This window comes from Dasypus novemcinctus, chromosome 11 (assembly GCF_030445035.2).
Source record: "Dasypus novemcinctus isolate mDasNov1 chromosome 11, mDasNov1.1.hap2, whole genome shotgun sequence".
Lineage (NCBI taxonomy): Eukaryota > Metazoa > Chordata > Mammalia > Cingulata > Dasypodidae > Dasypus > Dasypus novemcinctus.
In genome coordinates, this window is record NC_080683.1 from 93,521,165 (window position 1) to 93,532,362 (window position 11,198).

An 11,198-nucleotide genomic window follows, 5' to 3' on the forward strand; every position below is an offset into this window, starting at 1 on the left:
GGCATTGTTCCAGTTGGCTTAAATTTTTTAAAGTATTACTTCACTGGATGGCTGCATTGGGGCAGGAAGGGAGTAAGGTAAGTCCCCTGATTCTCTGTGAGTTTGTGGGAGCGAAGGTAACAATGCATTCTCAGGAAAGGTCTCTGAGTTAGTGAAGAAAGGTAAGCTGTGCCTCTGCCCCCGAAATGGAGTGGGCGCCAGGAAGGTCAAAGGTATGTCTGCCTGGGTCTCTCAGCCAGGCATAGCTTGGTTGGAATGCGAAAGTAAAACCTTACCAGGGTAGGAGAAACCCACTTCCCTTTCCTGAAGCTGCTTTTGAGCTGATTGTGTAATGCCCTAAACCCAAGCCCACCCAAAGCATATGACGAGCCGGGGCATTTAAAAGGCAGAAGCATTCGGGCCAGTCCAAGGCGCTCCGGAGGCGGCGGCCATGGAGAAGTTTCGCTCGGTGCTGGACCTGCACCTCAAGTACCGTCACACACTGGGCTACGGTCTGGTGACCCTGCTGACCGCGGGCGGGGAGCGCATCTTCTCCACCGTCGTGTTCCAATGCCCCTGCAACGCCTGGAACCTGTCCTACGGCCTGGTCTTCCTCCTGGTGCCGGCGCTCGTCCTGTTCCTTCTGGGCTACGTGCTGAGCGCGCGCACGTGGCGGCTGCTCACGGGTTGTTGCCGGTCCCGCACCCGCAGGGGCTGCGGCGCGGCGCTGCGCGGCACCCTGGTGTGCGCGCAGCTGAGCTGCGTGGCCGCCGTCGCGCCGGTCACCTGGGTGGCGGTGGCGCTGCTCGGGGGAACCTTCTACGAGTGCGCGGTCAGCGGGAGCGCGGACGCCGCGCAGCGCCTGTGCCCCCCCCTCAGCTACACCTGCGCCTTGGAGCTGCGGCAGGTGCCGTGCCAGCAGGCTGAGACGAAAGAAGTGCAGGACCTTCTCAGCGTGCTCAAGGCGGAGTCACAGGTCAGGCGCGGGCGCTCGACGCCGGGCGGGCGCGGGGCCGGCAGGGGCTGGGAGCGGCGGGAGGGGCGAGCTCCTGCGGGGCAAACCGAGGTGCAGGGCTGAGGCTAACTTATGCAGAGGTCTCCGATGCGACCTTTCTCCAGACGGGCGACACCCTTAAAAAAAACTAGAGTGGCCGCTTGGGTCTAGTGAGTCCACAGGCGAATAATGAAGGAAAGCGAATACAAAGGAGGAAGGGCGCTCGTGCAAGGTGAGTACCTCCTCTGTGCCAGGTCCTGCGCTAGCCCCTTTACTTCCGACGTCCTTCTCTTCCATCTCGCAGCAACACCTCTCATGGTATTATGATCTCCATACCATAAGGAATAACTGCCTAGGTCAAGCAGTCTCTCCAGTCAGCAGAAAGTAGAACTGTTGCAATAAAATGGCTTTGCTGTGGTGGAAGGACACCACCCTGCAATGCTTCTGAGCTTTCCAAGCCCAGAGGTTCTTTAAAGCGAACGTTCCTTTCCCTGGAGACATGTTGTGAGTTGAATGGGAGTGACATATGGACTTCTCCCTGGGACCTTGACATGGCTTGGAACACAACTGACTTTCCAAGCAGGAGGTGTACTGGGGTGGTGGAAGTAGGGGCATCAAGTTTACTGTGACTCTTTTCTTTTGAGAGATTAAATCCTAAGACTCTTGTTTGGTTCGTTGGTATAACTTGTGAAATAGTTCAAACTTGATCTGAGGATTTTTTTTTTTTTGAGTGACTAAATGGTTATTTTTGCTGTGTTTTCCTAAGGTCATAGGCTGGATGCTGATAGCCGCTGTTATCATCTTCATTCTGATTGTTAAAGCTGTCACCAGATGCTTCTCCCCAGTTAGTTTTCTGCAGCTGAAATTCTGGAAAATCTATCTGGAACAGGAGCAGCAGATGCTTCAAACTGAAGCCACACTGCATGCAACCGAACTGGCAAAAGAGAATGTTAAATGTTTCTTTGACAGCACACATCCAAAGGTTTACTCCACCCCAAGCATTAAAGACTGGCAACAAATTTCAGCACTATATACTTTCAGTCCAAAAGACCAGTACTACAGTATGTTGCATAAATACGTTAACAGAGAAGAGAAGAACCACAGCATCAGATCTTTAGGAGAGGTGGTTCCTGTTCTTGGCTTTGTAGATACACCTGGATTGAACACCACTGCTGAGTTATGAATATAATAAAAGTTCTTGGAATTATTATTTCCACACTGATATCTCTTATAACCGTTTTATAAATATAATCTCGATTGTAGACACATAGACCTTTAGGTATGAAATTAAAATTTAGAGGTTAACCTCTTTGTTTTATGTATATATATGTTTTTTAAATCAACATTAAGCAGTTCACTATAGCTGACACACTGGTATTAAACAAGAAGTCTCCTATCCCTAGTCCATGGTCCTTTCTGCTGAATAATAATGCTGCTTTCAAATAAAAGACTTTACTAGCAAAACAATGAAAGAGCAGTTGAACTTCAGACGTTTCTGTAGATTATCTGATGTTAATTTCAAGTTTACTTTCTTGCAGACACCATCTTCTTTGGAATTAAAAAATATACACATTTTATGACTCTGATATGGTACACTAAAGAAAAATATAAAAACCTGCTGTGAAAAGGAAAAGTAATTTTTGGAAAAATCCGAAATTTGAGAAAGTGTTTTAGAATATTGGCAAGTGATAATTACTGTTTTTAGTTTGTAAGATTGGAGGAAAATATTGATGATATTATAGTAGATTTGAAATATGCACAAAAGTAGCGAGGAGAGTATGATGAGTTCACCAGAGTGGCAAGTTAGGTAAGACCCATTACTATAGAAACAAATATAGGAATACAAATTGTGACCTGATTTAGATTAGGAGTGGGGAGAGGAGTCTTCCAGAGACTGAAATCTGTAAGGTGGGAAGAAGAGCAATTCAGTTAGAAGGAAGCATAGCTGCTAAGGCACTGAAGTGAGAAAGATCTTGACACGTGGGCGGGAGACTTCATGAAGGGCCTTGAAGTCATATGAATTATTTGGGTTTTTTTCCTATGAGTATTTTAGGAAGGTCTATCTGTTGGGGGGGGGCAGAGGAGGGAGTGGGGGTGGGCAACAGTGGAAGCTGGGAGACTAATCAGTGAAAGTAGGTGGGAGGTTGGGAAGGGTGAACTTGAACTGGGTCAACTGTGATGAAAATGGAAAACTTGGATGGATTCAGGATAGGTCTTGTTTGTGGATGTGACAAGATTTGTTTATGTAAAGGATGCAAGGAGATGATATCTAGAGATAACATTCAGTTAGTTGATAATGATAGGATTTTTCAGGTGACACTTGTCTTTCATTCGATTGTCATTCCTGCCCACAGGCCAAATTTATCACTGTTTCCTGCATTTTAAGAAATGAAATACAGAAACTTCAAACTGTGAAACAATTGGGCACTGATCATGTTGAGCCACTCTTCCTCTCTTGGCAGACACTTGTGCTAGTTTTTGCACATTATTGCATAGAGTCATTAAAAAGAATTCGCCAGCAGGGCTGAGTTGTTGAGAGTCATATATAATGAGGAAGTTGGCAGCAGAAACTGCATGGTCAGTCTTTTCCTATTCTCTAATCAATACTTTTGAAAATCAAATTATACTTTCATTTTTGCTTCCTTTATTTCATTTTCCATTTTCTTTTTGAATATTCTTCCCTTTCACTAGTTTTTTTTCTGGGCTACCATTTATAGGTGCATTTGTAATAGTATCGTATTGTCTCCATTTTGCTGATTTATGTGCCACTGTCTCGAGTTTTTTTTAAATGAGTAATATCATCTATGTAGTTAGAAAAGTTAAGATGAATCTTTCCACTGGTGTAGAGCTTTATGATGACAAAGCAGTTTGGCACCTTCTACCTCATTTCATTTTCACAGCAGCCTGTGGGGTGCAGGGAAACACATCACTCACATTTACAAGTGGTGTTAGAGACAAGGTTAGATGTTACATTACTAAGTCAGTGAAGGCAGAACTGAAGCGAGGGGCTAGTTCTTTCTAGACCATGCGGTTCAGTGTGACCACGTCCCTGTTTTTATTATTGAACAATATTTTTTCCCTTCTTCGCTCATGTGCCCTTATGCTAAGAGGTTCAGATGTCCTCAGGGACCCCCAATATTTTTTACCTCATCCTGAAACTTGGCAACTGCTGATGGCTTTTGGGAAATATAGAACACTACTTGGGATAAACCTAGCAAGACCAGGACTCAGCACAGTTAATTCATGGGTCACCATTGTTTGGCAGGACACACCATCCTCTGAGCTTGGCCCCAAGCAGGCCACATCTTGGACTCAAGAAGCATTTTGACACTCAGTGTGTATTTATTTGCTGAATTATTCTTCATAATCTCCTCTGGCTTTAGGTTGCCCTGAAGCCTTAAGCTCAAAAGAGACTTGAACACATCATCCGCTAATAACAGTTGCTGAAAAACGACTATGTTGATCTAAGGGATGATTTGACATCAGATTGAGTACTGGCAAGATGATACCATTTACGGAGCATAAGATTAAGCATGGTCTCTGCTTCCTCCAGAAATGTCAGTGCTCTATGAACTAATTTAATGAGCAAGTCCTGAGGAAAGCACCCAATAATAGAATTGACTACATGCACAAAAGTCTAAAATAATCGTGGAACCCCTAAGTTTCACAACATCCTGCATCTTATCTACCAGGTGGCCTATAATAAATAACTCCTCCTCAGACAAAGGGCGGACAAATGCTGTCTGAGTCAAGCCCAGCAGCAGAAGTCACTGCCCACTACTTGTCAGCAGCAAGCTTCCACAAAGAGCCTGCCTTGTGCCTCTCTGAAAGCTGAATCTTCCATTGGCCTTATTTTGACTTATGCATGTGAAAGTGTTTCCTTTCCCACACCTACCTATGAAACATCTCTTGTAAAATGCAGTGCAATGACTGTGGAATTGGTTATATTAAATTCTTATATAATGAAAGGAACTGTATCATAAAACAGGAATGTTCCATCAAGATCCTTGACCACTGGTCCAGACTATTAAAACTTCCAAAGGAAAGAAAACTCCTAAGAGACCAGGAAGTTTATTGACATTCAAAAATTGTGAGATATCAAACAAGAAAAGAGTATTGGACTCGTGTCCCCCACAAAGACATGTGCAAGTCCTTTCTCCCAGTCCTGTGGGTGGGAACTCATTTGTAAATAGGATTTTTGAAGATCTCGGTAAGATGAGGCCAAATTAAATCAGGGTGGGCTTTAATCCAATATGGCTGGAGACCTTATAAGCAGAGGAAATTTGAACACATTAGTAGAAGGAACAGGAACAGACAAAGAAGATGGATCCCCACGTGACGGGGCAGAGACGGGTTGGCCTGATGATAACCTTGATTTTGGAATTCTGGCCTCCAAAACTGTGAGACAATAAATTCCTGTTGCTTAAGCCAACCCGTCTCTGGCAATTAGTCATAGAAGCCCTGGCATACTAAGGCAGTTTTACAACATTTATGTACAGTTTAAAGAATAATAATAACACCTATGTAATAGCCACAGAGGGAAAGAAATAGAACATTTCCAGCAGCCCCCAAAACCCCTGCCCCATGTACCCCTCCACAATCACAGCTTTCGGCCCCGGGAACTGGGAATGATCGTTTCCTTACTTTGATTGATAGTTTCACCATCTGTATGCTCATTCCTAAACAATCATTATTTAATTCTGCCAGTTTTTGAAATTTATATGAATGAAATAAATCATCCTCTAAGAATTATTTTGTGCTCTTCTTGTTTGTTTTTGTTTGAGGGATGGCTAGACTGCAGGGGTCCTTTAAAAGGGGTCTGTGAGATTGAATTCAAATTAAAAAAAAAAACATTTTTCTTGTGGGGACATGTTAGTGCAGGTATGATATATTTGTTAAATAATACACAGCATAGTGTGAACTTAGTGAGGGCTCCATGGTTTTCACCTGACTGGCAAAGGGGTCCGTGGAACAAAAAAGTTTAAGAACCCCTGGGCTGCTAGAGCAATTTGTTTATTTTGATTTCTATGTATTATTCCCTTGTATGGTCACACCACAATGTAGTTATCCATTTAACTGCTGATGGGCATTTGGGTGTTCCCAGTTTCTGGCTCTTATGAGCAATGCTGGGCTGAACTTCACAGGCTAGTATTGTGTTATGCCTGTGCAAGTGTTTAGCCACGGTGTGTTCCAAGAATAGAAGGTAGCACAGACCGTAAGCACATCTTCCAGTTTGACAGATAATGCCAAGTATTTTCCAAAAGGACTGTACAATTTACACTACCATGAGAATTCCTACTGCTTCTCACCTCTGCAATACTTGGTATTTCCACCTGACTTTTTGTCACTCTAAGGCAGGTCAGCATAGGGAACTGGGAAAGCGGAAAGGGAGTCAGTGAGCAGAACATCTCAGGGGCAACAGAAAGCACTGGGGCAGCCAAGCCTGAGCTATTGTGTGCAAAACTCAGGGACCGTCTTGCAGCCTTAAACATCTTGCGCAGAACATCCGTTGTGAACAAGTAATTACATCTTGCCCAGCTCCATCTGTGGGAACAGAACACACAGGCTCTTACCGTAACCTTCCCTTCCAACTGAAGCCACAGGGCAAGAAAATCCTCCCACTTCATCCCTACTTAAACCCCGGCCCCAAGTCACTGCGAGTGCCTCTTCACTAGTAAGAGCGCCTGCCCTCACGACTCAAAGGGTGTACTGTAATTTCTTTCACTTTGCAACCATCTCTCTACTTGCTTAATTTGTGGCACGTCTTTGCATTCCTTCTCAGGATACAGCCGAGAACCTGGAAGCCACACCCGGTGGTTAACAACTCTGGTGAGTATGTATGGCAGGGGGCAGTCCTAGCACCGCCTGCTGCCTTTCCCTGGGACCCACAGATACATCTTGTGCTCAGGACCAGGGGTGTCTGCCTGACGGGATAGAACACAAACCCCTAGTAAACAAGGGGACTGCCTAGTAATTCCTTCATTGGAGACAGGCTGACTCTGGTGGGCTTGTTTACTGGCATCGAGGTCACACCCCGGGTGTCTCTGTCCCTGGCAGGGCGGGGGCAGGGTTCCTCCACTGCAACAGCATACAAACACCAGATGCATGGGAAGCATCTCCCTGCGCCCACCCCACGTGGAGACCTGCTGGCTCTGGGGAACTGACGCCCACTAGTGAAGCTGACCTTGCTCTCTCTTTCTATGTGAGGGCACGTCTTTCCATCAGAGCCTGTGCGAATCGTTCTTTCGCTGGTGACCCGACACCTTTATCCTAGTGGGCCGACATCTCTTCAGGTGTCTTTCCTTCCGACTGATAGTATGTAATGGTGTCTCTCATTGTGGTTTTAACTGGCATTTCTGTCATCACTAAAGCCTTAAAGCATCTTTTCATATGTTTATTGGTTATCTGGATATCGTCTTTTATGAAATGTCTATTCACGCCTTTGAACATTTTAAAAAATTTAAGTTGTCTGTGTTTTTCTATTGAGTCATAGGAATTCATTAATTACTTCATTCACTTCTGTCGACAAGTATGTATTAAGTGCCTACTGTGTTCTAGGGGTTTTCTAGGTTCTTGGGTATATCAGTGCAACAGCAAAGACCCTGCCCTTGGAGATCTTACATTCTAGGGGGGAAAGAAAGCCAATAAACACTAAGCATAATCAATAATAAATCTTCGGGTATGCAAAGAGGGGAAGAGTCCAATGAGAGAGAGAGTGAGCCTCTCAGAGGTATGAGGGATGCTTGGGGCTGCAGGAAGTTGTCCTCAGTGGAAGGAGTGAGCGGTTAGTGAGTATGGCCTCAGAGTGGTGAACTTGGGGGGAAAACAAGGCCATGAACCAAGAGATATAAAGGGCTTTGCGGAGCAAGTTATGCAAGGGCTTTGGAGCCATTGTAAGTACTTTTACTCTAAATATAATGAAAAACCACACGTTTCCTACAATGACTAAATTCTCTGATGATTGAGTCAAACCATTTGTCCTTCTGGGATAACTAATAAAGTGCAAGAGGCTGATTAAAGGAAGGGAAGTGATGATTCTTTTACACTACGGGCATCCATAACTCCAGCTGGGAAGTGTGTGTGTGTGTGTGTGTGTGTGTGTGGGGAGAGAGAGAGAGAGAGAGAGAGAGAGAGAGAGAGAGAGAGAGAGAGAGAGAGAGAGAGAGAGAGAGAGAGAGAGAGAGGGAGGGAGAGGGAGGGAGGGAGGGAGGGAGGGAGGGAGGGAGGATTCTCTTATGGTACCTTGAGAGTACACTTTTGCTAGTTTATTTTGCTAGGAAAATATTCTTTTAGAAAATTTTCTCATTCATTAAACAACACCTTGTCACAAAGAGGCCAACATCCACAAATATTGGCTTGACTTTCATTGTGGATCAAAACAAACCTCCCCTCCCCTGTATACAAACTCTCAGGTGGTCTCTTCTCCTTTGTCTCCTTTCCTTGGCAATTTGCTTATTAGTCACTTACCTTTTCTTCTTCAGGTATGTTTGCTGCTCTAGTTCAAAGCACTGTACGACTTTGTAAGAGAGTTCAGATATAAGGTGTTGGGATGAGTTTTTAAGTTCACAGACTCTATCTCCCTCTAATCTTGGTTTTTGCAATAGTCTCTTGCCTGTTTATCTATCCGCAGATTTTCTCTCTTCTAAAGCCTCCTTCCTGCAATTGAAGAAACAGTTTTCCTAAAAAACTCATCCTGTCCCAACATCCTCATTGAGAGATCCCTATTGTTTGTCCCATCAAAGCTAGACTTTAAGAGCGATGTATCGAAGGAAGAGAATACCACTCAATTTCTGAAAAGCTGAATTTATTGCTTGTTAAACAAGGGAAAGCTGTGCTTGTAAAGCACAGGATCCTTGAACAAGGAAATATGGTGATCTTATATAGAATTTTGGGAAGTGGTAGATTTCAGGAATTTGGGACTTTAAAAAGGGCGTATTGTTTGCAAATTGGTGGAACTTAAAGTGTGGAAGTGTGGTTATTGGAGTAAAGCTATTGCTGATGGACTGACTGCTTTAGAAGTGTGGGAATATCACTGACTGGGTGGCTTTCTGAATCATGGCTATAGAAGCAAAGTTGTCATTGGTCAGTTAGGACAGGTTTCTTCAGATCTAGTGGTTTCTTATTCATGGCTTGGGTGTATGGCCTGAGGCCATTGATTCTTTTCCTTTCTCAAATTTGGGGGATAAGGACTTTTATTTCACTTGAGAGGAGAGATAGTCCTGATTTTGATCTATCGGTATGTCTGGGTGCTTAATATGGTGTATGATTTAGTAAATAAATCTAAAGTCCTTTGCCTATCATTTAAGGTCCTTAAGACTTACATCCTGCCCCCCCACCCCATCTATCTACCTTTATTTTTTTCAGTACTCTCCAATATACAGTCTCTGATTTAATAAGGCCTGCTGACCCCTCTGCCACATCCATTATCAGCAGCATGAAGCACGCCTATTCTCACATCTAATGTCTGGTCTGAGATTTGACCTACTTACAAGGTAAAAGTTAGCCTGCTAATGTAGATGAAGTTCCTGGGTTAGTGACAAAAGACTTCATAAATCACAGCTGAGCAAATAGCATGCTCATCATGTTTAAATTGGTTCCTCTTGCCCCCAGGTTCCATGGGACAACGTGGAAGACTAAGATGGATACCTGCACACAGAGTAGATTGCCTCACTGGAAAGGACACTGAGCTTGGGGAGCTACAAGTAGAAATCAAGGCTGCTCTTTGTCCCAGGGGAAGACAGTACCTCATCTTCTAAGGTTATTGTCTGCAAACAGAGCTCTGAGAAATGGCCTGGATAAAAAGCAGAGCCTTGCATTCTTAGCATACTAGTAATACATGTAAGAGCTTGAAAGACCCATAGAGGACTATCTCCAACACACCATATTTTCCATCTTTCAAGTCCCTTTTTAAATCCTACTTCTTCCTTGTGGCCTTCTCCAATTACAACAGTCCACAGTAACCTCCTTCTTCTCAGAACTTCTCAACCACATTGTAGCATTTCATCATATCATATACTGCTTTGTGTCAGATTATGGCTGTGTTTATACCTCCTGAAGACTTAAAAAAATTATCTTGCAACTGCCAAAAATAGCAATAAAACTGATTAAAAAACAATTTTTTTAAATTATTTTCTATTTTATTAAGAATAAAAATGGTAAAGTATCACAAATACTTTAAAATTTAAGACACAAGTGTCAGTAGGCGCATTTTGTTATTTATTAGGCTTTTTGTTTAGCACTAGTTTTAAAAGTCAAGCTATTGCATAATAAAAGCAATTATACAGTAATATATAACAGTACAGTGGATAATATATTGAATAATACATAATCAATAATATATTTAATACTTACATAATTTAAGAAACAAAATTTAAAAGACCTTTTTTTTTCATGCAATATCCACCAACAACTTAGGGACCATTGATGTTCCAAAGAACACAGTTTGGGAAACAATACCTTGGCTAACCGGAAGCAGATGGTCATAAACTGTTATTTGCTTACTGCACAACATTCTTAAATCACATGGTCTAATCCACGAATAGTGATTTTCATAAACCAAAATCTGAGATAGGGTCAAGCTGAGCGGCAACTTATTTCAATGTTCAAGTAGATGGGTATTTCAGGGATTCATTAAACCATAGTTTAGTTCATGGAGATCAGATCATCTTGTGTATAGGCAGCTTAAAGATACTTGAAAGCACATGGAGAGAGGGCAATGCCTGAAATGAAAAGCAGATGTTCTGCCTCATAAAAATCAAAACAATTCCACCCCTTTCTCAGCTCCCAGCCTTGCTCAAGATTTCTTCATGAGACAACTATTCCTATTCAATTCTTATGCAGTCCAGAAGAATAACTTTAATGAGTCCAGATTCTTCAATTTTTAAATCTGCTAACCACTGTTAATACCAACAGAATTCCACAACTTTTCCAGGTGCAGAAGCACTTTTATCCCAGCCAGAAACTGCCTAACTCTCTCTGCAGATGTTCTGCAAAGCCCCCTTTTAAAGTAGTTATTTTATTTTCTTAAAATTTAAAACTTTATTCCAGACCCTCTCTATTTCCATACTATTTGACAACCAAAAATTTATGCTTATTGATAGCAATTCTTGGCAAATATAATTATTGGCAGTGAAAGGCAATCTACAGAAGTAACTCTGGTTAAAATTGTTGGGTTGTAAGTACACAAACGGCTCCATAACATAAGGGGATTTTTTCTCATGGCATC

At 42.9% G+C, this 11,198-nt stretch overlaps 1 protein-coding gene and 1 long non-coding RNA gene across 2 annotated transcripts; both read left to right on the forward strand.

Annotated features, from left to right (window-relative positions):
• The first annotated feature begins 325 nt into the window (after positions 1-325).
• Positions 326-2,195, forward strand: CALHM6 (calcium homeostasis modulator family member 6). Its single transcript, XM_012530105.4, has 2 exons — positions 326-955; positions 1,740-2,195. The coding sequence occupies exons 1-2, from the start codon at positions 431-433 to the stop codon at positions 2,154-2,156; spliced, it is 942 nt and encodes a 313-aa protein (XP_012385559.1). The 5' UTR covers positions 326-430; the 3' UTR covers positions 2,157-2,195.
• Positions 2,196-6,571: 4,376 nt separating this feature from the next.
• LOC101438248 (uncharacterized) lies at positions 6,572-10,063 on the forward strand. Its single transcript, XR_188684.3, has 3 exons — positions 6,572-6,802; positions 9,338-9,465; positions 9,584-10,063. It is a non-coding gene; the product is annotated as an uncharacterized lncRNA (long non-coding RNA).
• The last annotated feature ends 1,135 nt before the right edge of the window (positions 10,064-11,198 follow it).

Coding starts and splice junctions, on each gene's coding strand:
- CALHM6 (XM_012530105.4), top strand. CDS start 431: ATGGAGAAGTTTCGCTCGGTGCTGGACCTGCACCTCAAGTACCGTCAC. Junction 956..1,739: donor TGCTCAAGGCGGAGTCACAG/GTCAGGCGCGGG, acceptor TGTTTTCCTAAG/GTCATAGGCTGGATGCTGAT.